The sequence below is a fragment of the Rissa tridactyla genome, chromosome 6 (genome assembly GCF_028500815.1).
Source record: "Rissa tridactyla isolate bRisTri1 chromosome 6, bRisTri1.patW.cur.20221130, whole genome shotgun sequence".
In the NCBI taxonomy this organism is placed as follows: Eukaryota; Metazoa; Chordata; class Aves; order Charadriiformes; family Laridae; genus Rissa; species Rissa tridactyla.
This window is the reverse complement of record NC_071471.1, coordinates 12934753-12950742: the sequence shown is the minus strand read 5'-3', so window position 1 is coordinate 12950742 and position 15990 is coordinate 12934753. Positions and strand designations below refer to the sequence as shown.

Here is a 15990-nt window from a genome sequence, read left to right as displayed (position 1 = left end):
CAATGGTTTAAACTAGAGCAGGGCAGGTTTAGATGAGACATTCGGAAGAAGTTCTTTACACTGAGGGTGGTGAGACACTGGCCCAGGTTGCCCAGAGAGGTGGTGGAGGCCCCATCCCTGGAGACATTCAAGGCCAGGCTTGATGAGGCTCTGAGCAACCTGATCTAGTTGAAGATGTCCCTGCTGACTGCAGGGGGGTTGGACTAGATGGCCTTTAGAGGTCCCTTCCAACCCAACCCATTCTATGATTCTGTGATTCTACGAAGTGTGAGGCAAAGCTCACTGTGCCTGTGTGAGCCCAGGGTCCTGCCTGGACCCGTCACCATGAGCACGTTGAACTTACTCACTCAAAAATCCCTACAGCAAAAACCCCCATCTCTTAATGACCACAGAGATGTAGGAAGAACTCAAAGATCTCTTGCTAGCAGCCCTGAGAGAGCCCTGCATCAGCAGTACCACTGATCGGAGAGTTACAGGGACAGCAGCGACCTCAGGGATGTTCCAGCCCCACCTCCAGCTGGACCAGCCTCCCTCCCTCCCTCTAAGTTCACCCCAAACCCATGGGAAGCCCATACCCCTGACCTCGAAAGCTCTCACAGTAGTAGCTCCTCTTTCTGAACCCAAAAATACCTGGGTGGTGGTTGCCTATCTTTAAATCTATTGGTTTTAGCCCTCATCGCTGGCTGGAGGACGTTCCCCGTGGTAAACAACCCTCAGGTAGCATCACCTGGACAGGCTGCATGGTCCCAGCTGGATAAAATGCCCGAGAAGGATCTGTTTTCCTGCAACCATTTAACAGTAATCCTTAAGGCGAGCAGGTTCAAGCCTGGCTGGGGAGGCAAGGAGCCGTCGTGCCCTGCCGCAGCACAGACGGCGTCTCCATCCCAGCCAGCACCTCCAGTGGGGCTTCCCCCAGTGACCACACACCAGGGCTTTGAAACCTGGTCCGTGGGGAAAAAAAACCAAAACAACAACCAAGAAAATTCCTTCCCTTGGCTTTTTGCAGCAAGCCACCTCCAATAGGGATCGCCGGGAGTGAAGTGGCTTCATTTACCAAGCGGAGAGCTGGATCTGGTAGACAGCAAAACTCCAGGTCCCCACATGAATATTCATGGCCAACATTCACCCGGCTCGGCGCACGCGGAGGAGAAACCGGCAGACCCTGGGCAGGAGAAGGAGAGGGACCAGGCTTATTTCATCATTTTTATTGAGTGCAATTTTCTCTTTAGTACAATATTCTCTGAAAGTTACTGTTACAAACTCCGACAATTTCAACACAATCAACGAATTGGGGCAGGGAGGGTTGAGGCTGGCAGCGGGGGGGCAGGGTCGGGGGGAGAGAAGGGAAAAAAAAAAAAAAATTACAAGGGGTGAACTGTTTTACAGACATCTCACTGGTTATGTACAGGACAGGGTACAGCCAGGGGCACGTCGGGGCTCGGGGAGGGGACACGGGGCTCCCGGGGACCTCCCGGATCATCCTCTGAGGGGGAAGCTGGGGACCGGCGTCAATCCCCTCCTCTGGCTGCACGGCTGGATTCGACGCCCCTGCGAGGGAAAGGAGGGAAAGGAGAGGAGAGTGAGAATAATGAGGATGGCCAAAGCTCGGAGACGCAGCGCAGCCCCCGAAACTGCTCCTTCGCATCCCCTGGCCCCGCAGCCGGTGGGGAATCCAGCCAGCAGAACCCGAAGGTTTCTGACAGCAGATACAGCCTTTCAGGAAAAGAAAAAAAAAAAAGAAAAAAAGCAGTGATTAATTAATATGCTGTCAGAAAATTGACAATTTCACTGAAAGCTCTCAATTTTTCCTCGGGGGAAAGAAAGAAAGAAAGAAGGAAAAAAAAAAAAGGAAGGGAAGAGCCGGGTTTCTTTGTGAAGCCGAGATGCTTCGGAGAGCGGAGGCTGAGACTTGATTTCGGGGGTGGGAATGCTACCGGGTGTCCCCCCTCAGCCCCCGTCAGTGAAGATGCCTTTTTTTCCCCCCCTCCCTCTGCAATACGACCAGCCCCAGGCTGAAAGCAGCAGCAAACCAGCAGGCACCGTGAAATCGCTTTGTCCAATGCACCAAAACCCACCCATTTTCTCTGCTGCCAGGGGGAAGCCAGAAGGGTCTCGTGACCCGAAGAGCGGCCCCAGGAGCATCTCCTCCTCACCCTGCGACCAAGAAGTGCCAGGCAGCAACAAAAGCCCATTATTTAGCTGCTTGGGAGAGGCAAAGATGCTTTTAATATATAATTGCACCTTAGAAACATAAAGGTGCCACATTAAATAACAAAGCAATTGACCGCTGCGTCCCTTGCTCGGCCACCGATAACCGGGGCTCGCTGGTATAATTATTGCCGGGCGTCCCTGTGCCGCTCCGAACATGCCGATGCTTTCAAAAAACAACTCCAGCTGTGTCTGACATTTCACTCCTATTAAAATTCACCATTCTCCTCAATGAAAACCATATTTATTTTTTTTTATTTTTTTTTTTTTAGTAAACCCAGGTAATAATGAAACTTTTATTCAGTAATTTGGAGTTTGGCAGAAAAAAAGGGGCAGGGGAGAAAGGGTAAGAGAAATAGAGATTATCTCATAAAAAAAAAAAAAAAAAGAAGAAGGAAAAAAAGCTTTGGCTGGGGGAAAAGATAACACTGTGTATTTCTTATGCACCAGGGTCCATTTGCGGTGCCGCGCTCGGAGACTTGGTCTCACGGCTCCCATCAACCTTAATGGGAGCAGAGCAGGTGAAAAGCCATGGGAAAAGCGACAAGAGAAACAGAAGCGGTGTTTTACAGCAGGCCGCAGACGCAGGACACGGCAGACGATGCCCAACATGCCGCTGAGCCCGGCAAGTCCCTGGGGACCAGGGAGAATCAGGGTGGTTGCCCCCAGGCCAGTGGGTGATGGTGATTTATCGACTGGACCACACAAAAACTGAGGCCGAGCTGCAAAACTGATGCAGGGGGCAGCTATGGATGATTTGGGTGCATCCCAAAGGATGGATCCCCCAGGAGCGGAGGGACAGGGGAGGGGGCAGCGCGGCCTAGCATCCCCCAGGTGCACAGCCACCGACCCCCTGCCCGTCACACATCCCCCTGCCCTGCGAGGCGGCACCGAGGGCTTTGATCTCAGCCTGTACGTGCTGGCGTGACACAAACAGCAATAAAAAGGCCACGCTTGGGAGAGGAGAAGGCGTAAGGGAAGGCGTTATCCACGTCGGTGCGGCCGTTGGGGAATGGATGGTGTGGCCGGGAGACGGGCAGCATGCCGGCCCCGGGGTGCTCCCCCTTTCTGCACCCACGGACATGGAGCAGCCCGGTAGAACTGCAAATACTTGGAACGATCCAAGGATGGAGCGGACGGCACTGCAAACCCGGCTGCTATTCCTGAGCTCTGCAGCAGGAAAGGAGAGCAGGGGGTGGGAAGGGGAAGGGACGGGGGCACATGCAGAGCCACCCCCCAGCTCTGGGAGCACCCCAAAGCCATCACCGTGCCACGAACCACTGCCACGAGCCCTCCCCGGATACTGCCCTCACCCAGCCCTCTAGAAAAGGGGAGCCACCACCTTGCCGCTGTGTCCCTGGGACATCCACAGTGCCCCATCCCCATCAGGGCCAGGACACGGTGCTGCTGCTGGGCACTGACACCCACCAAAAGATGGACCCCTAGCCCCAGACCACTGGCAGCCACCAGCTGGGGACACCTCCCCAGCATATTTCGGCTGGGGAATGTGAAAAGAGTTCAGCCAGAGCCTGGTGAGGAAAAATAAGCAAATAAACTGACGTGCGCACATTTCACGGTCACCTGCCCATGGAAGCCCCCGCGAGGCTTCACGTTTCCGACGGCTCACCTTGCTCCTTAGACAACACTTGGCATGGTCTGCACCTCCCGCTGCCAGTCCCGCTTGGCGCTAATTAGCATTCATAATTGCACTGACGGTGACCATAATTTTCCTGCCCTCTCTCCCCACCTTCGCGCAAGGGTTCAATTGCCTAATGAGACCTCCGGGGATAATCACGGAGAGAGGAGCAGGTCCACCCCCACCGCGATGTCAGCTCCTGGGCAACGTGCGGGGAGGGGAGAGCGGAGAAGGGAAAGCCAGAGCCCCGGGCTGGCGGACGGGGAAAGCTGCCGAGCCTTGTTTACTTGGGGACACAGAGAAAAGTTCCCTCCAATTAATTTTTTTAAGTGGATAGGCGTTAATCCCCCTAACACTTATCTAGAATTAACGCAGCCTTAAGTAGATTTTTGCCTAATCCACTTCCACATCCGTCCTGAAAGGGCACGTCTGTTTTGGGAACGAGCGGAGTTCAGCTAATCCACTTAAAATTCAGGCGGCTGGTTTGCTCCGATTAACCTCCTCCAGCTTTACGCTCCAGAGATGGGCCAGGAGACCTCAACGCCATCCCCGCCTCTGCCACCAGCAGGGCCACCCCATCCATGGTCATCTCACTTAGCAATGCGGCTGGTTTCTCCTCCACTTGTGGTCCATGTGCTGGGGACTGCTTGGACCCAGCGACGTCCCTGAAACAGCTGCTACGGCACGGCCGTGCATGGGGCTTCATGGGGTTTCTAAATGCCGATGGAGGAAGGAGAGCAGAAGCAGCAGACATGCCCAGACGGGGAGGGAGAGGGCAGCTCTGGCCAGGCCAGAGGGACGCCCATGATGCTGCTCCACGGAGGATGGCCAGCCAAAGCGGGTGGCCCTGGGACACCGTCCCCAGAGCGCCAGCAGCTCTGACAACCCAGAAAGGCCTAGGTGAAGGGCACCATGGGCACCACAGGCAGATGCATTCCTCTCCCCAGCACCCATCCGCTTCTCTGATGTGGACCAAGGGACCAGATTCAATGCCACGGACACTTATAGTCTCCAAAGGCACGTGCCTGGTTCCCATCTCACATCTCCTCCCACCACGCAAAGCAGAGGAGGTCCTCTGCTGACCACAGCAGCCGTGTCTGCTCCTCATTCCACTCCAAGCCCAGGGATGGCAACACAGCCCATCAAGGTCCAATGACAGATGGACACGAGACAGCAGATCTACCCCGAGACACAGATGCAGACCCAAAACCCAAGAGCATCAAAAATGGGAGAGCACAAGACGACAGCAGCTCTCACACCCGCCAGAGACAGGTCTTGGAGGAGGCTCTGCTCACCTGGGACAGGCACAGCCATTCCCCCATGGCAGGGGGGCGGGTTGGACCAGATGATCTTTTAAAGTCCCTTCCAACCCAAACCTTTCTGTCAAAAACATAAGCCAAAACAGAAGCAGCAGGAAAACCGCTGATGGGGTGAAACAACTCGCCATGGGAGTCCTGTCAGTGTGAACTTCACCTCTCCTCCATTATCGTTCGAGACATTTCTGGCCCTTCCGATATTGAGAAGAACGTCACTGGAAACCGCTGGAGTAAGTCTCCTTCAGGCTCTATGAAAATAATCTGGAAGGTACCCAAGCCATAATTAGATGAGCATCCATCCTGGCAGGATCGTTCAGAAAAGAGGCACCAAAGCAGACGGTGACACAGGTGTTAAATGACCCGCCGCGGCTCCTCAAGCAGCAGGGACATTGGGGGAGCAGGAGACACGCAGCACCCGGATGTGACACCCTGGCCCCAACTGCCCGCCTTCCCGCCTGCAGTTTTAACGAGGACGGGTGGCCTTGGAGCTACGGTACGCTTCCGAGCGCTTGAACATCCGCCGCAGGGCCTGTAAATCCATTCCCCATCTTAGAAACCCATTGATCCTCGGGGTTTTTTTTAAGTCGAACTCAATGTATAAGAGTAACGATTTCCAAGCGAACACAGAGTGGCTCAAATATATCAGCAGCTTTTATGGATCAGAGGCAAAAGCCTTAATTCAGACCCTAACGAACGCAAACAGGCCTGTCCTCATCACAAAACAACAGCGCTGGTGGCAAGTCGGTGCCAAATAACCTCCATAGGTGATGCCCGATGATTTATCCCCGGCCACAGGCCGGCTGTGATGCTCCCCTGGCTCCCACAGGGATGTCCCCAGGCAGGGATGCAGGCAGCTTTATTGATGAGACCTCTGCAAATCAACCCCAAAAAAACTCCCCTTCCCTCCCTCCGAATCACACAGCCCGGCGCAGCATCCTCCGCAGCAGCTGGTTGGGAAGATGCCATCGCCCTGCCGAGGAGCAGAGAGCAAGGAGAAGGGAAAGGGGGACTGGGGGACCGAGGAGAAGGGAAGGGGGACTGAGGAGAAGGGAAAGGGACTGGGGGAGCGACAGCCCCGTTTTCTCCTAGGGAAAGGAGCATAGCAAGCACCAAAAGCTGACGGGCTCGGAAATAATGGTCTGAGCTCGCTCTTATTTAAAAACCGGCTGCCTGCTGTTTTCATCGCAAGCCCCGCTCTGACTTGCAGCAACATTTAAAATTAAATATACATAAGTGCTTTCAAAGAACTGTTAATTTGAAGGTCATTAAATGGCATAAAATACATTCCTTTTTTTTTTTTTTTTTTTTTTCCCCCCTCTCTAGGAAGAGGCACACAATAATGCTATTAATACATGCTCCTCTTCCCCATTCAAAAGCTCGCTGCTGGCTGGGATGGGAGAGGCGCTGAGTTCACCTTTGCTGGCAGCCACGCGACGTCGCGCGTTAATTACTGCTATTGAGAAAGCTGCCGCCTCCTCCAGCGCACGCGGCGCAGCCCAGCGGGGACGGGGCTGTATAAATGATGCAGCTCAATTGCCAAGGGGGATTTTTTTTTTTTTTTTGGAGGGGGGGGAGGGTGTGATGTGGGGAGCAACACAGAACTGTGGCGCTGGAGGACGCCGAAGGGATTTTTGGCAATTGGAAGCCAGTTGGCAACACCCGGACCAGACGTGGCCATCTCGCCCACCGATTCTCACATCGAGACCTCGGGCCAAGCTAAAAGCGGGGTTTTTGTAGCAAAAAGTCACTATTTTGATGCAATGCCACATGCAAAACAGACAAAGCCAACATAGACACACAAAAAAAAAAACTAAAAAAGACACAAAAGGGCTGAGGTTTTTGCAGTTACCATAGAAATGTAGAGAAGGAGCTAACAGCAGCAAAGCGGTTCCGTGAGAGGACGGGATCAGGGCCGAGCGCCAGGTGGGCTCACTCGAAGGCGACCCGGGCAAGCGGCCGCATCTCTGTGCTGCTGCTCCGCGCAGAGGTGGGATGCAGCCAGAGGAGCACAGTGCCACAGCCAAGCACCAGCAACGGGCGGTGGCCGGGGGCCAGGATCCATCCCAGCAGGACCCACCAGCAAAGGACACCTCCCAGCACCAGCACCTGGCAGAGGAACCCACCAGGACTTTGCTTGATGGATGAACACCAGCCCGGAGGAAAGGTCTGTTGGAGTTGGTGGACTTCAATCAGAAATGCCTTCTTCTTCCTTTTATTTCTGTGCAAACCAAAACCTTTTCGGGGAAAAAAATGATTTCTGAGCCATCCCTTCCCCCTTGGCATCAAAGAAATGAACTCCAACGCCAACCACAGCATGGATCAGAAGGCGGCGTGAAATGGGAGCTTTTGTTTTTAGACCATGCTTAGTGGTTTCATTTTTCTCCTTTTTTTTATTTCTTTTTTCTGACTGGTTCTTTCCCCACATTTGGCAGATCCCCTCTGCACCAGCAAAGCATCCAATGGACCCCAGTCTGCATCACTCCTCGGTCCCCAAAAAAAAAGCAGCAGGAGCTGTAAGGCAGAGCCTCCTGCCCCAGGTCCCACCGCTGCCTGCGGCTCCCACCCCATCACTGCACGAGGCAAAGCTGGAGCATCTCGACCACTCTTCCATGGTATCGCCAATGGAGGAGACTTCTTAAATGACCTGGAGAGTGCAGCCACATGGCTACGGCCAAGCGCCCAGGAGTCTCTACTTGATGCAGAAAAGTTGGCAGCAAGCCTTGACTTAGGAGGCACCTCTTCGATGCTGCCCTGCATCTCCTACCCCAGCAAGAGCCTCCTCCTCGGCCCCTGACAAAGGAAAAGAAGGGCCAGCCCAAAGACACACAACCCTGCTGTCACGTCCAGGCGAGGATAACGCTGTCACTCCTGGGCAGAAAGGCTTCGCAATTTGGAAAACTTAATTTTCCTTGAAAGAGCGAGCTCTAAAGAAACAAAACAGTCCAACAGAAGTCTTCTGAATTTTTCGCGTTATTTTCTTCAATGAAAAGCAAAAATCAAACACTGCTATTTTGCACTTGCCCCCTCGTTTTCCGTTACCAGATCAGAAAATGGACAGCTTTTGGTGAAATCTTCCATTTTGGATGAAAAGCCCAGGAGAGCAGGCGGCGCGTGGCGGCCCTCCTTCGGGTATCATCTTGACAGCAACCCCCTTGGCCAACCATATGACTCATCACCGCGTGGATTTGTTTGCGCCACCCTCAGTCTCCCTTCTCAGCCCTGAGCACCCTCAATCTGCTGCTGGGCTCTCGCATGGCCCTGGAGGGGACATCTCCACCCCCTGAGCCACCACCACGGGCTCACTCTGCTGAGCCAGCACGAGGCAGAGATGCCACCCTCGTGGAGAGGGCTGGTTAGAAGATGTGGGATATTGGAATCGCCCACCACAACGCAGCCCAGGAGACGTCAGATGTTGCCCGGCTAGGGAAGAGCAGCGAGTGGAAAAGCCCAACAGCCCTGGCATCTCTGATGGGCACCACTGTGGCCATATGTCACCTCCTGAGAGGACTTGCCACCCTGACCTCCTGCTGGTCTCCCTGCAGGTGAGCTTAGGATGGTGCACAAAGCTTCTCTGGGGCTGAGACTGGTCTGGAAGGCATCACCTCCGGCAACGATGCTGTCAGCATCCTCACTTAGCCTGGGGAGCACGAGGGCAGCCCTCGACTCACAGCGTGGCTCCATTTTCCTGGCTTTCCAGCCTAAAAGAAGAGCGGGCGAGCGCTGGGCCAAGTAAGCCATCAGCAGGGTGTAACGAGGCTGTGGAAGGCATCCCGCTAGTTTTAAGAGATCAGGATGGACCATCCTCTTTCCAAACACTGCCCTGCTCTCCACTGAAAGCCTCTCCCCCGTCCACCGGCAGCACTCCTGGCTCCCAGCCATGGTTCCTTCTCACGCTGACTCTCATGGCTCTGCTGGGCAGGACTGAATGCATTATATTAAAGGTTTTATATTAAAAAAGGGCCGGGGGAGGATGCCACGCGGGCCTGCAGGACCAGCTGCCTCGCAGGTGCTCCTGCGGCCCAGCGTCATGCAGCGAGGGAGTCGTAAAGGTGGAGTTTTGATATTTAGCCCGTGTCGCTGTCATTCGTTTCTTTAAATGCCTTTAGCTTCCTTCTAATAAAAGAGAAATCATAAAAAAAAAAAAGCCCACAAAGGATCCTTCACCAACAGCGAATATCAATGCGGTGAGGCGGCATATTAGTATGCACGGCGCCCGCTCCATCTGCATGTTGGATTCGGTGTGACAACATCCTGGAATACAGATTTGGGCCGCGAGTATCCCGAGAGGTATTAGCGATCGTCTATCAGACAGGACAAGGAGCAGTCCCTGCTGTTGTAAACAAGGGGTGTTTTTCTTGCCTCTTTTCTCTGGGGGGAGTTCAGCGATTTGAAACAAGCTCATTCCTGCATCTTGTTAGTTCCTGTTCTTCAGGAGAGCGGCGGGTCATCTTCCTCAGACGATTAAAGAAATAAAAGTGGAGGGGTAAAGAGCACCCCATCACCAGGGTCCTTCATCTGATGATGGTGTCAGCTGCCATCCTCCTGAACAATGCACGTGCTCCCCACGGGACCAATGGGGTCCCTCAGAGGCAGAGAGCATCCCGATGGCCCCGGTACGGGGGACAATGCTCACACCCAGGACATGTGGGCAGGAGCTGGCAGAGGAAGGGCTTGTCCCCTTGTCTTCCGTGGCAGTAAGCAAATCTGGCAGATCCATGGCATAGACGGACGTTGGGCAATCCCATGGCATAGATGGACGCTGAGCAATCCCATGGCATAGACGGATGTTGGGGAATCTCATGGCACAGATGGACATTCAGCAATCCCATGGCATAGATGGACGTTGAGTAATCCCATGGCATAGATGGACGTGGAGCAATTCCATGGCATAGATGGACGTTGGGCAATCCCATGGCATAGATGGATGTGGGGCAATTCCATGGTGCGGATGGATGTGGGGCAATCCCATGGTGCGGATGGATGTGGGGCATCCCCACGGCAAGGACGGCCACAGGGAAACCCCACAGCACAGGTAGACACGAGGCGTCCTCACGGTCCCAAGGGACACAGGGCATCCCCATGAGGCAGACAGATGTGGGCATCCCCACGGCACAGCTGGATGTGGGGCATCCCCATGGCGCAGGAGGACGCAGGACATCCCCATGACACGGATGGATGTGGGGCATCCCCACGGCAGGGGTGGACGCGTGAGAAGGACCGAGGGCTTCTCGTACATGTACAAGCCACCAAACGACGGCAGGGACCGTCAGCCCGTGCCACCGCTCCCCCTGACACATGGGTGCCGCTTGCTGCCAGCGCGGTGCCTGCGAGAGCACAGTGATGGATCGTTACGGCTCACACACAGCCGCCTAAGTAAAAGCCTTATTAAGAGTTCATTCATTTTATAAACTCGCGGCGCGATCCACAGAGGGAAGTTAGATTGCCCAGTCTTACAATATTCTGTGTAAACACTGACACGCATCCAGTAATTTTAACTAGATCGATTCGCAAAGGGGAGCAACAGTGGAACGAAAAAAAATAAATAAATTAAAAAAGAATCAAATTAAACAGGCGGAAGCATTCACTGGGAGAGGCTTTAAGGAAGCGAGGAGAAAAATACCGAGGAGGAGGACAGATGGACGGACGGACAGAGAGTACACGAGACGAAGGGACCTACCTCTGAAGCCATGAAACCTAAGTCTGTAAATCAGTATCAAAATCCTTAGGTCCGCAAGATGGGGGAAAAAAAAGTCCTCCATAGCCATCTTCCATAGCATCGCCGAGGCTCCAGAGGCCTTAGCAGTCTGTTTCCCAGAGCATCTCTCCTCCTTCTCCAGCAGTCACCAACCCAGTCACAACCACGCAGCGGCTCCTCCGCTCCCGTCCCGTCCCCGCCGCACCGGCCGGTCCTTGGCGTCCTCCTCCCCGTTCGCAGGATGCCGAGGGCTTTCTTCGCCGTCGGGCGCTTCCCTGCTCCCTCCCGCTGCCAGGGGCTGCGGGGACAACCCCCGGGACCCCCCCGGGCCGGGAACCGGCTGGCGGTGATCTTCGGTTACGGACAAGCAGTGAGTCCACAGTAAGTCGACAACGTACACACGCGCACGAGCGCACACACACACGGGAACACCTCTTTCCGTTTTCCAGGATGGATTATTATTATTATAATTTTTTTTTTAATCCTTTTTTTTTTTTCATTTTTGCAAAAAAAATGCAAGCGAAAGAGAAAAAAGAAAAAAAAAAACCAAAACAAAAAACCCAAGGTTTTCTATTGAAGGTACATCTCTTCTTCAATATGAAGACATTAACTGGATTGAGTCGGATCCCCCATGCAGTGGTCAGCGAAGTCCTTTGGTAGTTGCCGGAGCGGCCCCCGGGCAGGAGGACAGGGAGCTGTGGAGACGCCCGAGGACGCTTCCACCCAGTCCATGAGCAGAGCGGGGAGCCCGGAGGGAGGGCGAAAGAAGAAAAGAAAAGGAAGGAAGGTGGTTTCCCCGAACAGGATGCTCCATCTCGTGCCTCTCCCTTCCCCAACAGCCCCTTTCCTCCTCCTCCTCAGTTTCGACCACTGCTCACTGGTGGTGGGATTGGAGTCTGGTCTCTAGGGTTTGGGGTTTTTTTTTCCCCAACGCACATTGGTTTGTCTTCATTGTTTTTTGTGTTTGTTTGTTTGTTTTGCTTTTTAAATATATGATTTGTACATATTTATATGTATTTATATGCTGTTCCCCATGACATCGGTAAGTGTGCTTCTGTTGGTGAGGAACGGAAGTCACCAGTTAGAGATGAGTCCCAGGAACATCCTTCGCCTGCAGTCACAGTCCCCAGGCAGTGGTGGCACCTCTCCAAACGCTGCCCCGCGGCGCCCGTAGGTTCCTCCCCTCCCACCTCCGCTGCGTGCCCTCCCCGTCCCCTCCCCGTCGAACAAAGGGACATCATGCCATCGAGGTCGGAGACTGACTCATCTGTACTCGCATGGACTGGACGCTGTTCAGGATCTTCTTCTGGTGCCCAGCCAAAGTCACTCCTATTCTCAGGAGGTCTCTGGAATACAGACAGACAATGGAGGAGCATCAGTGGGCAGCTGAGGGGTGGCGTGTCTGTTTTGCTGAGGGATGTAAGCTCAGCTGGTCCATGCCTTTCAGCAGAAGAACAGCCAAAGAACCCAACCGCAGCCCTGTGAGCATCACTGGGGGCGAGGTGGGACCAAGAGACACCCACCCACTGACCCCCAGATGGTCAATGTGGCCACCTCCAGACTCAGTGTCCTCCTGCTGACCGGTGTGATGGATGCTCACAACCTTCCTTTGCAGGTGCCTTGCACCAACCTTCCCACCTCCCCGCAGCCCCAACCCACCCCGGGCAGCACCCAGTTTTTGGGCAGCCCCGCCGCATCACCCAACTCACTCGGATGTCATCTGGGCAACAAGCTGCAGGGAGGTGAAGCCGGCAGTCAGGAAGCTGTCCCGGTACTGGCTCATCTTCACGGCGCTCAGCCAGTCGTCTACTGAGGTAAAGGCAGTGAAGTCGGGGATGGAGCGATCGAGGAGGGGCTGAGAAGGCCTGCAAGAGGACACAGCGCTGGGGACAAGCCCGGCCGGCGCCGAGCGGCTGCCATGCATGAGCCCAGCCCGTACGCAGACGTGGTCCCCAACCTCCCCCCCAGCACTGCCCTGCTCCCGGCACATGCCTGAGACAAGGAAGGCCACGAGGAAGGCCTGTCCCATGGGAATACCGCTCTGCCAAGCAGCGCTTTGCAACCCCGCACGTGGTAATCCAGCTGCCAGAGCCACAGGGACGAAGGCACCGGCAGAGCAGACACTGCACCCGTATGGTCACACGCCATAAAGAATCAATAGCAAAGAATTATTGCTGTTTCTCGACTGAAAACTACATGTTCTTTGTCTGACTGTCAGGCAGAGCGAAGACAAAAAACCCCCTGCGCCTGGCGAGCGATTTATGAATTCCTGTCCCTTCCCTCCGGCCACACGAGCCGCTCGGGCAGCCTTTCGCCCGTGGCTCAGGATACTGAGGCGAGAGCATCTCCCCCGCGCGCCGGGAGACTCACACAGCGGTGATGGTAGCCACAGTTTTGAGGCTTGCCGGGTTGCGGATCATTTTGTCGAGGGTGTTGACTATCTCGGCGAAGCGCGGGCGGGTGTTGCGGTCCTTCTGCCAGCAGTCCAGCATCAGCTGGTGCAGGGCGGCGGGACAGTCCATGGGCGGCGGGAGCCGGTAATCCTGCTCGATGGCGTTGATGACCTGGCAGGGCAGCGGGGGAGAAAGCGGCACGTGAGGATGAGGGACTCGGATGAGGTGTCACACGGGGAAAACCGTCAGCTGCCCCCCGCTGCTCCTCTCCCCGCACCGCGCTGCCTGTGCTGCCAGCCCATTTCATCAGCAGCAAAGGCAGCAGGAGGAGACGCTCCTGGCCCCGACAGAGCCGGGGCTCTTGGAGGTTAATCTCCGCTCTGATGCTCCGCGCGCCGCAGTTCCTCCCGGCGGAGAGCTGCCACTCATTATCTCGGCGGATGGCATCGGAGTACAGCAGTCCGACTACCAAAGCTCTTTCCCTGCTCGTAAACCCTCTGAACGTTTTCAAAGGCCCTGCAGCTTGCTGAAGTCCAATTACCAGCCCACTGGCTTTTCTTCCCAATTTCCCTCCTTGCATCCTCTCGCTTCGCAGGCCCGTTTCATCTCCAAAACCGAGCGCCGCCGAGGCTCCGAGAAGGAGCAGATAGCCGTTCAGGCAGGGCTTTCTTTTGGGAACCCCCCTGCTAGAGCCTTGTGGATGACTCCCAGTGCTTACATCTTGGTTGGACATGTCCCAGTAGGGCCTCTCCCCGAACGACATCACCTCCCACATGACGATGCCGTAGCTCCAGACGTCGCTGGCCGAGGTGAACTTGCGATAAGCGATGGCCTCCGGCGCCGTCCACCTGACGGGGATCTTGCCCCCCTGCAGAAAAAGGGAGAGCAGCTGAGAAACGGCTCCCTTGGCAGAGGAGTCCGGACATCCATGAGCCGGGGTTGGAGCCATCCCGCCCACCCCTGGGCCACCGGTCCCTGGGCACCCTGCTGAGGAGGGGGCAGGAGGGACCCGATGGGAGGAGGAGGAGGCAGGAGCCGAAAACACCCCCATGAATTGATCTTGTACCTGCACAAAAGGGCTTCGCTAAGCAAAACAAAAGGGTTCATCCCTCTCAGGTGTCACCCCCTGAAGTGATGCATCCCTGCTCCGGCTGCTCTGCAGGTCCCGGCACATCAGTGGCCTGTCCCCAGGTCCCTTCCCAGAGAGACAGGAGGTGATACGGGCTACGCAGGACCGCGCTAGTGCTCGTCTCAGGTAAGGAGCCACCGGGATCTCCGTCCCTTGGCCTTCAATGAAAACAAGGTCTAACCTAAGTGCATCCTCTACGGCATCATCTAGGCTCCCACAGCTGCCGGAAGGTCCTTCCAGACCCACTTTTGGAACAGGAGGCAAAAAGCAAAACACCTCGAAGCCCCAAAGAGGACTTGGAAAGCACTGGAATGGGAAAGTGCCTTTGGCAGAGAGCCCCTCATTGCTCCTAAAAGCTCCAAATCAGGTTTGGCACCTCAAGCCACCCCATCAAGCTGGAATCCCAGCTCCTGGGAGGACAGGAAGGGGGCAGGGATGCTGTGGAGGGGCAGCAGGTACAGAGGGGCTGCTCCTTGGGCAAGCGCCACTAAAATAACAGCAAAAAAAGCCAAGGGATGGAGGAAAAGCACAGACATGCATGGTATTTACTCCGGGCAGAATTGCATTGTAAACCGTTTAGCGCAATTGTTTTCCATAGCCTTTCCAACAAAGCGTCAGCTGCTCTTGAAGGATGAATGGCAAAAAATTTGATTTGAATAACTACAAATGGAGAAATTAACTGCTAGGTTGTTTTTCCTGCCTTTTCCCCAGAGCTAAAAACCTGCTGTGGGAGGCAGAGTGATGTAATGGCAGGCACAGCATCACTTCCCAGCTGCCGGGGAGATCTATTATGGCCTAAATTAAATAAAAACACAGATGAGATAATCCCTTTTATCTCTAAAGGTGGAGAAAGGCTACTCCATGCCTTCATCCCAGCAGCTACTGCCGGGGGCTTCGAACAACAAATAGATGGGCGTCTGCAGGACGGGTCAGGGGGGATCATCCCGCCAGCAGGGGAGGAAGAGCAAGGGGCTCCAGCTGGGCTGGAAAACGAAGCCAGCCCCAAAGGCACGGCCACGGGTTCCCCGTTTTGCAGGACAGGGTGGATCCCGGCACCGGGGCACAGTGCGGCAGCCCGAGACACTGCTTTGGCAGGAGCCGTTGCAGCCTTGCGCTTGCACCTAGCGCACGCACTTTTAATTAATTGATTAGGCGAGGTCAACGGGTTGCTCATCCCCTTCTCCTCTCTTCATCCTTAACACTGATAAGGGTCTTGTGAGCCCGCTGGCAGGACAACAGCCACGGTGGAGCTGGGGGTCCCCCAGGGCAGCAGGGAGCCAGGGGACAGTGGGGATGCCATTGCCTACGAAGGAGTTAATTAAGGACAAGAAGGGTGGCTGGGGAACAGCAGAGCTCCCATTAGGCTTTCCTCTTTAATTAATGCCCAGAACAAGTTTCCAGCAGAGGAAGGCAGACCAGACCCGGAGCGCCGGCTGGGGGAAGGGGTGTTAGAACGCCCTGATTGTGCTGTCAGGAGATGCTGTGATCTCCCTGCCTCCCCTTCCCGGTCTCTCCAGGGACTCCTCCGGGCACCTTCCCTCCACGCAGGACAGGGAAGAGGCTTATCCAGAAACTGCTGAGGGCAGAAATGTGCTCGGGGGAGAAGGGAGGCA

General features: G+C 55.1%; 1 protein-coding gene across 2 annotated transcripts in view; it reads right to left on the bottom strand.

The window, feature by feature from the left end:
- Positions 1–1233: 1233 nt before the first annotated feature.
- Positions 1234–15990, bottom strand: part of EPHB1 (EPH receptor B1) — an 86323-nt gene continuing 71566 nt past the window's right edge. The window contains exons 13-17 of one of the 2 annotated variants that reach the window (XM_054206573.1): positions 13967–14116; positions 13226–13419; positions 12565–12720; positions 10838–12201; positions 1234–1548 (exon numbers count right to left, since the gene is read on the bottom strand). In XM_054206573.1, coding sequence (XP_054062548.1) covers positions 12093–12201; positions 12565–12720; positions 13226–13419; positions 13967–14116 — 609 coding nt within the window. In that variant the 3' untranslated portion in view covers positions 1234–1548; positions 10838–12092. The other variant, XM_054206574.1, reaches the window with a different exon arrangement.